Source organism: Micropterus salmoides, unplaced genomic scaffold (genome assembly GCF_014851395.1).
Source record: "Micropterus salmoides isolate LMB-PRFRI ecotype aquatic unplaced genomic scaffold, ASM1485139v1 Ms_hic_scaffold_4, whole genome shotgun sequence".
Lineage (NCBI taxonomy): Eukaryota > Metazoa > Chordata > Actinopteri > Centrarchiformes > Centrarchidae > Micropterus > Micropterus salmoides.
This window is the reverse complement of record NW_024043372.1, coordinates 37,060,378-37,078,880: the sequence shown is the minus strand read 5'-3', so window position 1 is coordinate 37,078,880 and position 18,503 is coordinate 37,060,378. Positions and strand designations below refer to the sequence as shown.

Genomic DNA, 18,503 nt, shown 5'->3' with positions numbered 1-18,503 from the left:
TGCTTACATATTTAACCTCGTTAGCAAATTGCTTCTCACTGTATGGAAGCCCAGTTCCAAATGACTTGCACACCATCTAGTGGCTCGAAAATAGAGGCATGACTGCAGGATTTGGATGAAATAATCATGAAAATAGGATGATGGCGCTGTTCTTCTGCTGTAGTCATAGTTAATAAATCAGTTTTTAAATCAGTTGTTTCTTGTAGTATGAGTGAGCAAAGGACCTGTCATCGGCTGAAAGAGACATGGTAGCACAGAGCAACCATTTAACATGACTGATCAATTATCTGGTCTAAACATGTGGCAGGGTGCCTCCAGATATTCTGGCTGTGGGCTTGTGTGCTTTGGTTTTGCTTGTGTAATCAGTGTGAGTGTAATCCATGACCATGCTACAATTGCGTATCGGTCCATACAGTGTTGGTATAGTGGACTGACAGTTTATCTGACACGGAAGGATGTGTACCCACCCACAGCCAGCTCCCTGAATCAAATCAGCACAGAGCACAGGACAAGCAGTGACAGTACTTTTGTTTTTTCTTTTGACTGAGCTGAAATACACTAGATCCTCTCTATAAGTACTGAAATTAGTCACATTAATATATGGACTTTCCTTAATGCATCTTATGGATCCTCACATTTTTTGTATCTGGTCAAAATGAAAACTCTACATTTCTCATTTAATTCAAGAAAAGTGAAATGAAGGCGTCTCCACAAACTGTTCTGATTGTGCTTTATTCTTTAATTCATCTCTGTGTTTGGCTCTGCCAATCTGTAAACCCACGGCTAAATAATAAATAAACAGATAAAATTATTACAGTATTAACTCATTACATACTGTATATAAACAGAGGAACAGGCATGTTTTCAACATAGACTTAACCACTGCTGTAGAAAAATAAATCTAAGCATTGGAAATCAAAATAGCCACAAATGAAGCAGATAACCCGCCGGTGGAGGAATGCACAGCGTGAGGTGTCTGTAAGGCAACTGGAGCGTAGACAGCGCACTGTGTGTGCATGAGTGGCAATGTGGCACCATGGAATAGACACCGCTACAGTCAAAACAAATAAAAAAATAAAAAGGAACAAAGAGCCTGTCGCATGTGTCTTTGACGTGACAATGCTCTCAGGTTTGATTTTGGTACAAACTGGACTTTAGAATTAAACACATAATAATCTTCTGAACAAACAATCCTCATCTCCTCTTTTCAAGGTGCATTATCTGTGGACTCGTGTCCACCCCTTCCCCAAACTCTCTCAACCACGTGTCCAAAAAGGCTGTCAAAGTCCTGGGAAAAGACGAGGCAATTGTTTGATGGAATCAAACATCTCAGAGTATGTTTGTTGATGTAAACAGTGGACAGTGACCAGGTGCCAGTGAGGTCGATCATCGCAGCAGCACACCTTTGCCTAGCAGCTCTTCTGGCGGTCACTCCAAGTCCTGAAGGTTGATTGTGCTTCCTGTGAACTGGGAGTTGTCAGAGCCGTTGTCATCCTCTGCAATCACTGAAGGTTCCTTTGAGGAAACAGTCAGAGCTCAGTTCATTTATCGATCATCCTCCACATTATACTCACACCATGTGGAAAAGTTATGCAAATGAACTGTTCACATCCACTCAGGTCAGCCAGAGCTTGGCAATGTAATCTGTTCACTTTCATTCTGAAACTGAAACGTCATCGACATGGAAATACATGCTGTAAAGTGCTTCTTAAACACAAGGCTCAAAATCATTTGATGTAATTTAGTTCACTTGTTTTTTCTTCTGTTTTTTTATCTACATTTATCACTTTATCCCAGTGTTCGCATGTGTGAATGTAATGAAATGTTTAAAATTTGTTTTGTTGTGAAATATAACCCCACTGTGTCAGTAGGTGGACTTGTGTTACATCTTCAGGCACTGTTAATATCAATAAAAGGCATCAGAAATTGAAGAAACTAAGAAAACTTCTCTCACCTGTAAAATGTTGACAGGCAGGTCAGCAGAGAGCTGAGAGTGGGAGCTGGAGGGCTGAGAGCTCAGCTGGAAGGCCAGGTCGCCGTCACTGGCCGGGTCGTCCTGCACGTACACATACTTTGATCAGCATGACTTTCAACAACAGCTGCATATGATGCAGTTATTCAGTGCAGTCAGTACCGTCCTATATGAAAAATGCTTTTCTCAACACAAAGCAAAATGTTATTTTATTGTCAGGTAGTAACATGATCCAGCAACATCAGGTCTTGGGAAACAAACTATCATGTCTGGGGATCTCACCTGCAGCAGCTGAATCTGGACATATTGGGCCCCGGTGACGGGGTCACGCAGAGTCAGGCCCCCATTGGCTGCTGCAGCTCCCTCACCATAATGAGCCCCAGAGGGAGCCATTGGTGCTGCCTTTGCTCCTTTAGATTTTCTCTGACTCGACCCTGAACTCCCTGGATTGAGCAAAGAGAACGCCATCATCACTAACTGTTGAACGGTCTCTGTCCAGTCTGAATGAGGAGAATTAAACAAAGGCCTGTCTTACCAGAGGAGGCGGAAGGACCTCTTTGCTTCTTCTTCTTGGCCAGCTGGATGGCTCTGTAGTCAGTCCTAGCTGAGCCCCCACTCTCCTGACATACCAAATGGATACACAGGTCACTACACAAACCCACCAACATTATCTAGGCTTTTGAGGGCGAACACCAACTACAGTCAAGCTTCTTGGAGCACATATTTGGGTCATTTCCTAAAACCCAATCCTTTTATATCACTGGATACAAAAAGCAAATCCCTTGAAAAAGACAACTTCACCAATTTAGCATTGCAGGTTTGTAAAAAAAGGATCCAAATCAATGAAGACAACTAGAATAATTGTCTTTATATTCTATCTATTCTTGTTGCCGTCACCTGGCACCTACAACATTACTCACAGTGCAACTCAACTGCAGCAAGTTTGGTCGTGTTACCCTAGTCATGCCTCAAGCCGCAAGCTCAAGCAGAGATCAGTCATCTGTGCAGTGATACCACATTTATCAGATTTCACACAGCTCCCTCTGGCTGTGTAAAATGGGTGGAGACCTGTGCTGCATGACAGCATGACCACTCACCAGGAAGCTGCTTGGTGACACAGCGTTGAGTTCCTGGTCTTTCTGTGGGCTGAAGCTGCTGCTGTGACCGGGGAAAACAAACTGGGTGAGGACTTTTCCTCCATCTTGAGGTCCCAGCACCTCCACACAGCCCAGCAGAGGCCCCGATCCCCCCGGCCCACCCACCTCCACCACCTTTGAGGGTGAGGCCAGAAGTTCAGCAACAGGGGCCACCACCAGGGAGGCTGTGGGCTCCACGCTCAGAGCACTGGAGGAGCTGAGTGGGTGCTGCAAAGTAGGGTCCACAGAGGCACCAGCACTCTGCATGGTGAGAGCTGTAAGGTTTCCCAGGGCCTCTGGGTTCACCGTCTGCACATCATCCAGATTGAGACTGCCTTGTGGGGGCAGGACATCACCCACTGTTCCTTCCAGACCGTGGTGGTGGCCCATGTCAGCACTGGCTGCCAGGATAAGAGGGTCCACAGCTTTGGCCAATGTGGTGCTAGTGCTGGTACAGAGTGTGGTGCTGACAGAGGAGGGGTCGATGGTGAGGATTCCTGAGCTGACCAGGGAGAGGTCCATGGTGAAAGTGCCATTAGAGCTGTTCCCACCGACAGGAATTCCTACTCCTATGCCAGCGGCGGGCACAGTGCCTCCAGGCACAGCAGAGAAAAGAGAGCTGAGGTCCAAGTTGGTAAGCTGGTCGCCCCCGGCAATACTTGGCCCTGCAACCGTTGTTGGGGTGGAGCTGATGAGCTCGCTGCTGGGGGTCAGGGAGGGCGTGGTCTCCATCTGGCTAAGAACATCTGGGATGGAGAAGAGGGAAAGGACTGGAGGTTATAGGATAGTGTTTTTTTGACATATCCATTCTGAATATTTTCAATGGTTTAAATACTCATTTTCCGCAATATCGACACTGAAAATACACTAACAATCTCTTCTCCCCGACAGTGAGCTGACCCCCAACCCGCTGGCAAAAGATACAAGCAAGCCCATTTGCGAGGGACGGTACAGAGCGGTACTAACACAATCAACTAAACAAAGCACCTGCAGGACCGACACTCTGACCTCTATAAAGAACCCTGAGAGGTTGGAGCCGTCTCCCCTTTCAATTTCACTGAAGTATTAAACAAGATGGCCCAGTACACGGTTGTTGATAAGCTAGTTGTCCTGTTGTTGGCTCAACAGACATTTGTAATTCTCAAAACTAAGCTAACCCCCTCAGAATATCAGACGGCAGAGTTTCAGCGGTCAGAGGTAAATTAACTGATGCTGTTCTGCTGAACACAAAGTACTATGTATTTGACTTCAAATGTCAAATAATTTATATTTTTCCAGGTATTGTAGTTAGTTACTCGAAGTTAGAAGTTGTATAGAAGTTAGTTTGTTTTCTGAGGAACGTCCTGTACACCCAGAAATAGTTTTGTATGTTTTGGTGTATAGTCTGAACAATTGTTGAATTTTTAGCATAGCCTAGCTAAGTACTATTGCTGAATATTTATGGGTTTCATAATAACATTCTCACAACTACATGTGAAAATTCCACATGCACATTTCTGTGTTGTTATTGCATCTTTCTGCCATGGCTGTGTGCTGTGGCTTAGACTGCATGTTAACATGGTGGTTTTCTAATATCTCCGCTAAATTAGCATTTTCAATACATTAACTGAAAATTGGAATTTAGTCATAGCAGCCCAACTTTTGTGAAAGCAGTTTAGCCTCTGGGGCTTCCTAGAACTCACTGTACAGTAATTTACACATTTAATGTAAGCATTCTGGGGTACAATTGACACTATACGGAGGGTTTTGCTTTTCTTGCTCCATTAATGACATCGGAGACTGTCTTAATGAAATTAATGTTTAGTATTTATGCCTTCCTATTATGGGGATATGGGCATATGGGGAATGTGATTAGCTGCAGACTTACGGTCACTCCTTACCCAAGATGGCTTCTCATTGTCACAAACAATTTGCCTGATGAAGCACAAGCACTGCAAACAAATGTATTACTGCGTATTTGACTCATGTGTGGGAGTTTATTTATTTATTTGTCATTCCAGCCAAACCTCTTCGAGGGCGTTTTATGGTGTATTTTCTGGATTTTAGATTTTTTGTCTGCTAAGATAAGCTTCCATTCAGCAGCATATCATTAAGTTGCACAAATATAAAAGTGGGCCAACCTGTGAGTTGCAACACTCTAGTTAAGTAGGTTATGTAGTATTACACCCCCCCACTGTCAAACAATTCCATTAAACGCATTACTTTTTAGGTCATGAGCCAACAGCGAAGCTTACTAACCAGGACTGAGGTGGTGGTGTTTGAGCATGTGGCTTTTAAGGCTGCTGCGGGAGGAGAAGTGCTTGGAGCAGTTGGCCACAGGGCAGCGGGTCCTCAGGGTGCTGGCGTCCTGCTTATGCTTCTTGGAGTGTATGTACAGGCTGCTGCGTGCTGAGAACTTGGCATTACAGCCTGAAAAACATACACGGGACAAATGTTTTCCTTACCTGTTTAGAAAATGTGAAACTACTTTATTTAACTGCACTGCATTTAACGGTATGAAAGAATAAATAATAACTTCTCTGTGTTCCTTTGTAACTGATAGTCTTGTTTGATAAAAAAAAACAAACATGTATAAGCCATGTTCCTGCTCCTGTGTTTTGGTACCTGTACGTACCTTCTGCATGGCACTGGAAGGGTTTGGTGCCCAGATGGGTGATACTGTGACCCTTGAGGTGCTCTGCGCGGGTGAAGGATTTCCCACAACCCTCCTCTGTGCAGACAAAGCGACGATCATCATCATGTTTCCTGACAAACGCAGAAGGAGACTGTGTCAAGTGACACCCTTTTCACACACAGACTCTCCCTACATCATACAGACCACATGAGAGAAAAAAACAAACTCCAATTTTGATGGAACTATATCAAGAGCTAAAATAACACTTCATATGGCAATGGGAACCAAAATCATGACAACCTAGTACAATTCGGTAGTAAAGCAAAACTGCAGCTGCAAGGTGAAGTTTACTAAAACACAAAGAGACGTTAACAGGAAACATGCAGTGTCAAAACATACAAGAACTACACTACACTAAAACTAAGCTGACTGTATGCCATGGCCTAGTTCTACAAAACCTGTTGTATTTAATGCAGAATCTAGTGTGTGAACCACAAAACCTGAAGCCCTGAGTAATGTCAAAAGGTGAAATGTCTAAAGTCGAGAGCCTGCTGGTGCACATGTTTATGTTGCGGGGGAAGCTCTTACCGTTTATGTCGGAGCAACTTAGACATGCTGGTGAAGGACCAGCCACAGCCCTCCGAGTCACAGACAAACGGCCTCTCACCTGCAAACAAGAAATTCGAAGTTTATTTACCGCTGAACAGGATGTATGACCTGTATCAGCAAGATGGATTAGTTGGTGCAGAGCTAACCATAGGCCTAACCCAGGCTTCCTGCTATCACAAAACTGGCACACTTTTATCCAGTGCAACCTATGCTGCACGGCTAACCTGCTCCAGAGTGAGTTCAGTTCAGAGGATATAGTCCCGACATATTCTTCCAGTGACCGGTTTGTAATCATAATGTTTTGCGAATATGCAGCATTAACAGCTTCTCTCTTCTGAAATGAGCAAACAGAGAGCAACACATTCACAGCATCATGTGACTGAGGAATGACTTGTTCTTTGAGAAAACAGCCTCAAACCTCTCTGCGACCCTCAATACTCACTCCATACTAAATTGCAGAATTGAAATAAGGTTCTATCAGAGCACTTGTTGCCTGCCCTTTTATCTTTAGATTGAGCTAAATAGCAGTAGAGCCCTGAACCACTGAGGGTTATGTTTTAGCAATATTACTGACCCTCTAATCTAGCATCATCTTACCCGTATGACTTCTCATATGGATTTTGAGACGGCAGGCTTTGTCATACGTCTTGTCGCAGCCTGGGTAGGTGCAGGTGAAGTGACCCGTTTCCCTGAAGTGAGTGCGATTGTGGGAGAACAGGGCACTGAAGGTGATGAAGGTTTTCTCGCAGCCTGCACAGGACAGAAGCGAACACGTAAGAAGGAAGGATTGACTGAAAAGTGCATTTTGTACCAGGAATATATTAGCACATAAGACTGTTAAATTTTACATCTAGCTTACTGCAACAAAATGATTTTACAGGGAAACTTTTCTGAGATAAAAGGAAAATGTTTAAGAGAAATCAAATGAGCTTCCCAAACAGCCACCAGAGTCCACCGCCTAGAGAAAATGAGGCTCCTTAATATAAAATGCTTTGAGATGAGAGATAGAGATGGTGAGTGTGATTTGTACAGTTAATTTCAATAACCCTACACATTAGCTGCCCCAAATGCTTTGTGCAGCTTTGTGGTCATTTGCTTCATATTCAATGTAACCAGTGTGCAGTTGTACAATACCAGACCATCAGGCAACAGCAGGTGGAGTAAATGTATATGTGAAAAGAGGAAGTTGTAAAATGAAACAAACAGTCAGCTTATGTTACCTGGGAATTCACACTTGTGGGGCCTCTGCGGCTCAAAGTGGACCCTCTGGTGATTGGTGAGTCGTGTAGCACTGCGAAACCTCTCGCTGCAGATCTCGCAGATGAAGGCGTTATCCTGCTCATGTACTTTGACGTGAGCCTTGAGGTTGTAGACTGTGGTGAAACGCCGCCCGCAGCCTTCAAACTGACAGGTGTGTGGCCGCTGCTTGTCATGGGACTGAAGATGGCGTTTTAGCTTATAAGATGTGGCAAAAGCCCAGCCGCAGCCTTCTATAGTGCACTGGTAGGGGCGCGGGTCCTCCGCATGGTTCAGAAGGTGAACCTTGAGTTTCTGACGTGTGTCAAATGTACAGGAGCAGGCCGGTTCTGGGCAGCCAAAAGAGGCCACAGTCTCTTTCTTGGACCTGATTAGCGGTACAGAATGAAAGTCCCCACTATCACAGTCTGCCACAGTGGCTTTGGGGTGTGGGGTGACCAGATCCGCCTCCGTTACAGCACACAGCGCCCCAGCCTCCTGCTTGATAATGGGACAGGAATCCAGAGAAGTGCCAAGCTCTGATAATGAGCAGTCATCCACCAGAGCCAGCTCAGAGTCACTCACAGACAAACCAGGCCTGGGCTCTTCCTGCTGGCTGTTGTTGGATACTGCCAGCGTGCTGATCTTCCCGATGGATTTAGTGCCACCATCATAGTTGAGAAGAACAATATCCTCGTGGTCTTTCATGCCTAGGTGCTCCTTTAAACTGACCATGTCATCCTCTTTGTGTACATACCCCTCTGGTGGAGCAGCGAGTGTCAGTATCCCGTTTTCTATGGTTACTATGATGCTTTGGTTGTTGATCGTGATAGTTCCGGAAAAGGTTTCACCAGCAGGCGGACTTGTGGAGGCCGTGGACGGGTTTGCACTGTCCTGCAGTCCGGTTGAATTTGAAATGAAGTCCGAGGTGTCCATGGCTTCCACGATGCCCGAGTTCCCTGCAATCAAGGCACTGCTCTCGTCAATACGGGAGTGCGACGAAAGCTCCCGCACCAGTTTACTTTCATTGTTTTCGGTGCAAATCTGGCCACAAATCTTATCGCCATATTTGTTTGTCAAAACAACGTCTTCGACAATGTGGTGATAAACAGTCTGTTTAGCATTAGCCAAGGCAGAGTTGTCGTTAAGTAAACTGAAAACGTGCTCAGTTTTTTTCAAGATCTGGCTATCAAGACAGTTCAAGTTGTCATTAGATCCACAGAGAATAACGTCACTGCTGTTTCCGACCTCCATGGAGCAGCCGGGGCTTGCTTTAGAGCACTCTGGCTTTTTACCTTTCATTTTATCGCCGTTCTCAGGTGATACATCCGGTCGCTGTTGGCGTGCCTCGCAGCTGCCATCCTCTTGAACGACATTACAAACCACATACAGTTCCTGGGCGGTTTTGTCTGCTCTGTTCGCCCTAGTGAAGCTCCCCGGTGCAGCAGCTATGTGGTTGGCCAGCGAGGGCTGCTTGAAGGCGCCGTCCTCACGCTGCTGCCGTAAAACTGGAAACGGTAACGTTAAGTGCCGCTGCGGGATCTGTTCCTCTTCCTCTTCGAACAGCGGCAGCGCCATTTGCATTACAGAATCCCCGCTTTCTATCCCGTATTTCCAGGCAGTTCTAACAAAGTCATGCGAACCAAGCAGTGCGTTGAGCTCATTGTCTTTCTCCGTGTTCACGTTATAAAGTCCGACACTCGGTCTACTAACCGGTAAACTGGTTTTATCGGTTGCTTTTGGCTTGCTGACAGGCGAACAGGCAGCCCCGCTTCCATTTTCTGCCAGTAGGTGAAACGGTGATGTCCTCGGCCTAGTGTTGTTGTTGTTGTCACTCTGTGGCTCAGGGGACTCCAATAGGCCGTCCGTTTCACTTTCAGTGGAAATAAAATGATGTGTTGACCCTGTCGCTGATCGAAGTGTAGACGAAGCGGTTCTGTGTGCGGCGCCATGTTGAGAGTGAATGTTTTGGGCACCAGAAAGCCCCTGGATTTCCATCTTGGTATCCCTGTAGCAGCGACACAGAAAAGGCCCGCCCTAGTAAATGGAGGCGATCCGGAGATCCACTACACAGTTTATAACAGTTCAGGTGCTGCGTTCAAGATCAATATGGAAATCCTGCAGCCAGGGATGAAGCGGCCAAACTCGGCGATGTACAGAAAGTTGTGTTTGCCTATTTATCTACCCAAAGCCTTGTGAATTAAGAAGTTTCAGTTTGAAGTTCGGCGATACGACTTTTAATGTTAGTTATTTAAGACACCCAAGTTTGACACTTGCATGTAAGGCATCTGATGCCTAAACTAACAGACTCTAAAGACTGTATGGTAACGTTAGGTGTGTCAAACCTTGAGGCCGGAGCTACTAGGAGTGCTTGAAGGTAGCAACAGCATCATTGACTTTAGTTAAACTGTGGAGTGGACTTTCTAGGAGTGGATCAGCGTTGGATTTGTCAATACCAATGGCCAGTTATCAATTTATCGGTGTGATCCATTCTACTAATGATGCTTTAACTGTTAATTGTAATTTGAAGCCAAAACTCTTTTGATGACTTCAAAAAATCAACTATTCCAGTCACAGGCGGTGTTTTTTCATTGTATTTCCTCTGAGTGGCAGTGCAGTACTATAAAACAAACCAAAAAAAAAAACTCAGAAGAAACATCATAGATTGTCTTCTCCACGATTAAACCTTTTTTCTGTACAGTCTACATATTAACCTCAGGCACCCTCAGGTTAAGGAAATTCATTGAAGACTCTGCTATTACAATTGAACTTCTGATTGTGATGTTTTCATGGTAGAAGCTTGTAGTAGAAAATGAAACATACAATATGTACAATACTGGTAAAATCACTTTTACTCTGCTGTAATGTAATGTAATATGATCTATGGGACTATATAAAAGTTATTTTTAAAGCTTTTTTTTTTAAGCCAGACTGTCTCCATAGTTTTGTATTTTCTTTGGACCCTTCCCTTGAAACAAAACTGCAACCTAGTCCCAGCTATATCTCAAAAAGTAGCAAATAAAACTGGCATAATAATTTTTACAATAGAGATAAGTTAAATTTGCAATTTTATGGAAAACACAACAAACTGATGAATTAGCCATTTTTGAAGAGATCAAAAGGATGAACAGTAATTATAATATTGGCCAGTGACACTTTTTAACTTTCTCAGGTGCAGGCTAAAGTAAAAATTAAGAAAAAAGTAAAACCTGGAAACACAGACAGGAAATGGCCCTCTGCACATACTAAAGCCATCATTTCCAATAGTGTGATCCCTTTCCTCCACTAATCCTGCAAGCGAAGGCTAAAATGTAAATGTGAGGTGACTGAAAATTTCCCTAATAATTTTTGTACGGTCCCTAACAAAACCCCATTAATTACTGTCAAAATAGCAACAGACTGCACTGCTGGGCACAGACTAGAGATGAGCCTTAAATAATATCTTTATTTGGTTAGACAGACAAACCTATAACTAAATTCTGACCAACACAAATGGAGACAAAGATAGCAGACATACATTTAGAGTATCAGAGAGGAACAAAATGGAAGGAAGGAAGACTGTTCACAAAATATTCTGTAAATCACTTTAGACATATTTACATTTTACCTACATGTAGGCTGTACGCAGCACACTAGACAGGGGAGAAGCAGTGAGCAGTGTATTGTTTGTCAGTGTAATGAACTAATACTGTACACACTGTATAGAAAGCTCATCATGCTTCATACAAAAATATCCAATAAGTTATGTGACTTTGGGTTGGTGTACTTGATCATAATACACATACATGCATGTTTTAAACACAGTGTGATACAAATCTATCCTACTATTCATGTATCTCTTATATGTTTTAGAGTATTACATTGGCAGTTCCTTCAAGTATACCATACACAAAAACAGTAGAAGTAGAAAGAACGCTCCTGCACATTACACAAGTCAACACGTAGGAATTTTGTATGAATTCATTTTCAGATATGAATAAAGATACAGATTTTCTGAACAAGTACAATCATTGGCAGCATATCAGCCAAATAAGCATGCAAAATAACATGGATTTCTTGTTTTGTCATATAAAAATAGAGTCCTGCCTCACACATACTTGTAGGATTATGACAGAAATAAGGCCACATATCCATTTCCTTTCTGATACAATATGACACATGCTTAATAATCCAGATGACTCCATTCATTATTATTATTATCTTTACAGACTTCCCCCACTTGCCAATGCTTTTAGGTTGAACCATTCATCTTTAGTTGTTAACTAAGCTTACAGCAAGTGTCAAAGGTCAGAGACAAAAGAGTTTGACCGAACTGCACAGTATCTGTTTTTAGGAGTGTACATGAGGACAAGAGCACAACTTGCCATAGTAAAACTAATCTGGGATTTCAACTCAAGAACTAGCTCATTTTAGCTTGAATCATTCATGCACCCAAGGCATAAGAAATGAAACAAAAATAAAAGGTGTAAACCTGAAAAAAGTCAACATTCATTGCAAATCAGCCTGTTTATACAGCAGCTGATGAGCCCTGACTGACAGCCACAGGAAATGTGCAGCCATAGATCAAACACTAGAAGTGATGAGGGAAAACTGCATAAATTTCCAAAAGTAGTCAGCACATTGCAACTTCCTCAGGGATTTTGACATAGGACTACATACCAAAACTCGCTCTCCCTTCACTCTTTTCTTGGTGTCTTCTTTTCAGTCAAAGATGAAGAAAAGTAAAGGGGACCCTGGCACTTTCACACATTCTCTGCTACATCTGAGTATCCTGGCCTGTGAAATGCACACTGACCAACTCTATTCATTTTAAACAGATACACGCTCCAGACAGCTGGAGAACCAGAGGCACCCACCTTATGAATGATTCATCCCAAATGACAGCCCCAATTTAGAGAAAGAGGGGGTACAGCGGAGCACACAGAAATGGTTATATTCAGTTTTGCAACAGGGGCTGAAATAATCTGTTACTTCTGATATTACATTATATGTGGCTGGAGGAAGTGGAGTGCTGGAGTGGAGGATATTTCACTCTGTTCTCCACCCCGAACCAATTTCATGGCCTTATATATTTTCTGCTTTCAGAAGGTGCTTGTAAGCACCTCCCTTCATGTCCAGTTGTGATTAGTTCAGACTTTCCAACGCTCTGTCTCTGAATGTTGACCTTGAAATGTAGGGTATTCACCACCCCTGTACATAAAACCATATTAGAATTTCATGTTAAGCATACAGCAATTTACAGCATACATTTTCATGAAGCAATAAAAAGAACCAGTGTCCACTGGCTCCCAGATGCCACAACCAGGACAGGATTTAATTTCTGCTTCTCTATTTTCAGGTCCCCTGTGTTACTGTCAAGCCTTTAAAATGCCCTGAGAATAAACAAAAAAGGAAAGGACATCATCCTCAATGCTGTCTTTCTTCACAACTGATACCAATCAATTGCCCGGCTACCTCATTTATTACTCTATTACAGCAAGACACTCCTATCACTGTGAGCGGGAACAGTGTCACAGAAACTTCAGTGGGGCGGACAGAGCTGTAGACTCGACTTCTGCAGAAGCTGTGTTGGCAAAAAAGTCCGTAGTGGTTTTTGTCACTTGTTTGAAATGTCAGAATTGATGACTGGGGAAAAAGTGCTAAACTACAGTTGAAGCCTTTGATTTAAAAGCAGTTTGTTGGTAATTGCGTAGCATGGTGCACTTGCAGAAGATGTATCATGATAGGTGCTGAAAAACATCAGAACCAGAAATGTGAAAAAGATCAAAAGTGCTTTTTTATACACTTCCACTCCAGATCCTTTTGGAGGAATCATCCCCACCAACACTGGATTCTCTTCTGGTAGGTGTCACTTTCAATTTACTGTGTAAATGTTCAAAATCCTGACTCAGATACTGTCAACCAACCCGAAAAAACCATGCAACACACAAACATACTGTACACACAGACACAAACACACATATCCCTTTGCCTAAATCTCCAGTTATCATACTGCTTCTATCGCTGCTCTCATTTCAGGCATGCATGTTGCGTGCTTTGGGAGCAGGAGTGGTGGTTGTGGTGGTGGTGGACATTGAGGGGGAGTCGGAGGTGGCAGGCAGAGGGGGCCGGGGATCAATCCCCCGGCTCTTCATGAAGGACAGCAGCTGGTCAGGAATCTCTGCCAGGACATCCTTAGCCAGTCGGGCCATGCTCAGGACCTGGTTCCCTGACCGGTCGATGTAGTCCCGGAAAGGAACAAACTGAATGAGAACAGGAAAAAAATGGAAGATGATGATGACAAAATTGCCTTAATCAGCTAATAAAAGCACGGCAGAGGCAGCCTTTGCTGTGTTTCACCCCTTTCAAATGGGCCCAAAGGGCCCTGACGGACCTGAAGAATTGACTTTAAAATAAACTTCTTATTTGACTCAATGTGTAGAGGAAGAGGGGCTGCTGCAACCCCCTCAGCACCTCTAACACCACCAACTGATAAAAAGTGAGACAGACTCGAAGCAGAGAGAGAGAGAGAGAGAGAGAGAGAGCTCGTGTGGAAAATCGAGTGTTCTATACTGTGTTCAAAAAACAACAACAGAAAGACCAATCTACTGTTGTAATACTGTTTAAAATAATATAGGAATACTACAAAGATGTAGATACACAGTATTGCTATTGAAATATTTTAGGGCTACTATAGCTAATAAAACAACACTACAGAAGAAAATGTATCAATACCATCGCTGGCGAAAAATATAATAAAACATTACAAACTTACTATAGTATACTATAGAATTATTATAGTATACTATAGTAATACTAAGGTTAATTTTAATAATGGTGGGGTTGGTTGGCACACTTTTCAGTCTCTGCCGTTTTTATCTGGCATCGTTTATGTCTGTCATAATTAAATAGGTTTATGTACACAAATGTTTTCTAAAATTAGGTGATTAAAGTCATGTTGTGCATTTGTGCACACAATTATTTCTGGTCCTTTAAAGGTCATAGAAACAAAAATGTTTGCACATGTAAGCAAGAATGTTCAGATATATACTATATTACAATTATAATAATTAAAATACAAAAAGGTCCCTGAACATCCTACTACAAGTAAAAAGAACTAACCTTTAATTTGTGCATGCAAGATAGAGGACATTTTGATCAGAAATAATGTCAATTACGGTTGATGACAGCCTCATTCAGCTGAAAATAAATTGTTTCTCTTTAAACAAAGTTTAACTTTTTGACTTACTCCAGTAATATATCAATAATAGGATCAGAATTCACAAAAGCTCCAGCTTACTATGCAGTTTAGTTTCCGTTTTTGAGGACATAAAACTGCCATGCTGCAGGATCCATTTTTTTCTGACATGCCTGTGCTGTACAGGCTGGAATTGAACAAAATCAAACCCATGTAAATTTTCGCTGGTCACACTGAGAAACATCAGATGTGTGACTCCTGCGGGTTAAAGGGCAGGCTGTATGTCGAATATACCCTACCTGGACAATGTCTCTTTCAGCAAAGCGTCCCCTGGAGGACACTCTGACCTCATCACCATCTAGCTCCTCCATAGCTGTAGACAACAAACACATATGCAGTACCTGTTAGGTAGAGCCATAACATAGTGTACATTCTATGTGTACTTTTCTGAACAAATTAGACACATGGCTATTTATAGGACAGTTACAGGGGGAACGTTCTTACTTTTCAAAGTAATGCAAATACAAAATAAAAATCTAACAAAGCATATGGTCAGATTAGTTTGTCAGTTTTAACAAATCAGAGTATCAGAGTATTTTTTTGTATTCTATGCTTTCTATCCTGGCATGTGAACTGTGTTTTATTGTGAGCACTGTCTAGGATGTTCATTTCAAATCCCTGTCATTGGTCCATTGCTCGTATTGTAATTTCAGACTATAAGTAAGAAGGTATGAAGATCTTGTCCACAGCTACTGTGGTACATTATCCTATCCTCTTCCTTTTTTTTTTTACTGTTGCAAATTAAGTCTCAGTTTTCAGTCATTAGTAGAATTCATTATAAATCAACAAAAACATTAGCTGTCTGGCTAACTTAACTCACTTCCAGTGTAAACAGAGTTAATTATGTCTCACAGGAAAAACTTCAGCCACTCAAAGTACACTCATTTTTGTTGAATTTATTTCTCTATTAAATATCCTCTATATATCAAACACTAACTGAAATAAACCTCCACACTTGTAGACAATACAAATTCTTTGTCTATTTTTACGATAATACTGATAACAAACATCACTATAATGTGTTAGAATGCACAGAACTGATTTCGGTTGTCTTATCTTGGGTAAGGTGACCAAAGGAGCAAACACTGAAATGGTGGTCTGCATTATAAGCATTCTTCTTCATACTTTCGCCTCGACATGGTGTCCATGATGTTGCAAACTAAGACCAGAGGCAACACAAGCGCAGAGCCAGCTGCTGCCAAGCTATGCAACAGTCCTCAGGGACTAACTAACTAAAGAGTTCAGACCAAAGACAGGTTGGTGGTTCGTCTGCACCACATCTGTTCCCTGCTGCTCTCTGAGCGGAGGAAGAAACAATGACTTATTCTGTAAACCAACCTCATTAATGCTTATATAGGCCACAGGAAAGAAGAGAAGATGACTGGTGTTCTGCATGACGCTATTTATAGTTTCTTATCAACAAAGCAAATCAGACGAGCAAGTGACAAAGAATATGTTGCATTCTCAAGAGGGATCTTTTCATATTTGAATTTAACGGGAACAGGGAAGGAAAAGATGCTGATGGGAGAGTGCTGATGCTCCAAATGGCACACAGGGATGGCAGATGGTGGTCGGGAGCAGCAGGGGGAAAGAGGAGAAGAAATCATTTGACATGTCTGAGAGGGAATGGTGAAACAGAGAGTGACAGAGAGAAAAGATAGAGAAAAGTGAGAACAGAAATCAATTCGGACAAAAGGTGTGAAGGGGTGTTGGGGTAAAAAGTTACTGAAGCTAGGTTTATGCTCGACGCAGTGTCCCCAGTGCGAGGGTGTGTGCTCCAAAAATGACACCATGATGCATCTTGCATCGAGCGTGAAGGCAATTTTTCATTTCAAGATGGAAGCGTTAGAGGTAGTTACTGGATGTGCTGTAATTTCTATGAGTATGTGGGATGGGAAAGATAACTTATCTTCCGTCCCATTGTTACATTATCATCATTATATCATTTGTTAAACATCAGTCTGTAATTGTAAGATTAGAGTGATAGTTTGGTGTCATCAGCACCCATTCTCCAAGACATTACAATGGACTGTTTTTGTATTAAGACTATGTTTCCCATAAACCCTGTTGTTTGTCTTCTCGTCCCTGAAGGGGTTACACATGTTGAAGGTTGGTATAGATCAAGCCTTGGCTCTTTAACAAACTTTACTTTTAATTGTTCATTAAGGTTGTTGACAAAACAATCACACAGGCATTTAGCAGATTGTTTTGCCAACCACTGCTTCCAAGATCAAGGATGAACTTTCTTTCTCAAGTTCATTAAAACTCAGCCACTTCTCAACTAAAAACAATTAAAATAATAAAATAAAATGAATATAGAGACTGTGACATTTGACACAATTTTACATTTTTGAAAAGGAATACATTTTTGCAGATGAGTTAGCACGTTCACAAATAAATCTAAAACAGGCTGCTCAGAAATGAACAAAAATATCATAGCAATTCATCCAGTAGATGCTCAGGTATTTCACTAAAACCACAAACGTCAACCTCATTGCGGCCTAGAGGAAAAGTAAAGGGATCACCAGAGTCATTCCTATATATTGGCTTGAAGCTATTAACGTCTGGACAGAATGTCATGGTATCCCACACAATAGTTGACAGGCTGGACCAACAGATAGGCTGAGAGAGAAGCTGATATCTATAGAAACTCTAAATATTGTTTGTTTACTTATACTGGCTGCAATCTCACAATCTTTAATCACACATTGTGGAAAGGAATCGTGACACTGTGTAATTCTATTGATCTTACACGTTGTGTTAACTCACACTACACATTTTAATCTGCCTTTCTGCACTGCCACAACCTGCAATTTTTATGCCCACACTGTACAGATCAATTCACTGGTCCATTATGTCCAGTGACAACTCAGATTACTTTTTTTCAAGCATTGCTGTGTCCTTGATGATGACAAAAAATGAGGACACAATAGTGTATTGAAATACATACAACTTCAGGTCCCAAATTTATAATTTAATGTTTTAAGGCTTAGTAATTATCTAAAACAGCTTGACACTGCAGTTTTCTACAAACGTTATTTAAACAGATTAATACACATTTAGTGCTATAGTGAGTATTTACAGTGTCAAAATAAACTAGAGGAACATGTCACTCAATGGAGGGTCTCATTGATGAGTTTAAGGCAACAATGGAGCTCTATGTCACTTTGCTTTTTTGACGGGATTTGTTAATAAAAATGACACATTGTCATCAGCCATAGTCTTTAATGTAATGAATTTAAATCACAAGTGTGCAATGCAGCACACAGAACCTATATTTCCTGGCTCCTTAAACTGCATTTTACCTGATACAGGAAGAGGAAGACCTCTAAAGGAAATGCTAAGTCACTGAGACAAAATATGTTGTTTACTGAATGTATTTCTGAATGTTTAGTACTGCCATTCAAAATATACAGAAAGTACAATGTAATGGATTTATAAATGGTATTCTTTCAAAATATGTGTGTCTGCAGATGTATGCTTATTGTTATTGTTTGGTGCTTAATGTGTAACATTCCTCCATTGAAATTCCCCACAGGGAGCTGATTTTATCTTCAAACATTTATTTGAATGAAAGCTACACATATACAAACACGTTTGTGTCCTCGTTTGTTCATTTTAAAGCATATCTTTCAAATTTATCCTAAAATATATGTGAAATATATTTTTAGCAGTGCGGGTAGACAAACAATTGAGCTT

At 41.8% G+C, this 18,503-nt stretch overlaps 2 protein-coding genes across 2 annotated transcripts in view; both read right to left on the bottom strand.

Moving 5' to 3' along the window:
• Window positions 1-713: 713 nt before the first annotated feature.
• si:dkey-156n14.3 (zinc finger protein ZXDC) lies at window positions 714-9,777 on the bottom strand. Its single transcript, XM_038696359.1, has 10 exons — window positions 7,552-9,777; window positions 6,929-7,081; window positions 6,311-6,389; window positions 5,723-5,853; window positions 5,347-5,517; window positions 3,070-3,854; window positions 2,508-2,592; window positions 2,255-2,415; window positions 1,955-2,056; window positions 714-1,515 (listed from the first exon to the last, which is right to left on the bottom strand). The coding sequence occupies exons 1-10, from the start codon at window positions 9,563-9,565 to the stop codon at window positions 1,429-1,431; spliced, it is 3,768 nt and encodes a 1,255-aa protein (XP_038552287.1). The 5' UTR covers window positions 9,566-9,777; the 3' UTR covers window positions 714-1,428.
• Window positions 9,778-10,481: 704 nt separating this feature from the next.
• cpne9 (copine family member IX) overlaps window positions 10,482-18,503 on the bottom strand; it is a 203,475-nt gene continuing 195,453 nt past the window's right edge. Inside the window, exons 19-20 of the mRNA XM_038696360.1 lie at window positions 15,044-15,117; window positions 10,482-13,809 (exon numbers count right to left, since the gene is read on the bottom strand). Coding sequence (XP_038552288.1) covers window positions 13,582-13,809; window positions 15,044-15,117 — 302 coding nt within the window. The 3' untranslated portion in view covers window positions 10,482-13,581. The remainder of the gene's footprint in view (window positions 13,810-15,043; window positions 15,118-18,503) is intronic.

Bases quoted from the DNA above. Each gene is read 5' to 3' on its own strand.
- si:dkey-156n14.3 (XM_038696359.1), bottom strand. From the start codon at position 9,565: ATGGAAATCCAGGGGCTTTCTGGTGCCCAAAACATTCACTCTCAACAT. The intron at 6,390-6,928 runs GTAAGATGATGC...TCTTGTTTGCAG, and splicing joins CCATATGAGAAGTCATACGG to GTGAGAGGCCGTTTGTCTGT. The intron at 5,854-6,310 runs GTAAGAGCTTCC...TGCGTTTGTCAG, and splicing joins AAGTTGCTCCGACATAAACG to GAAACATGATGATGATCGTC.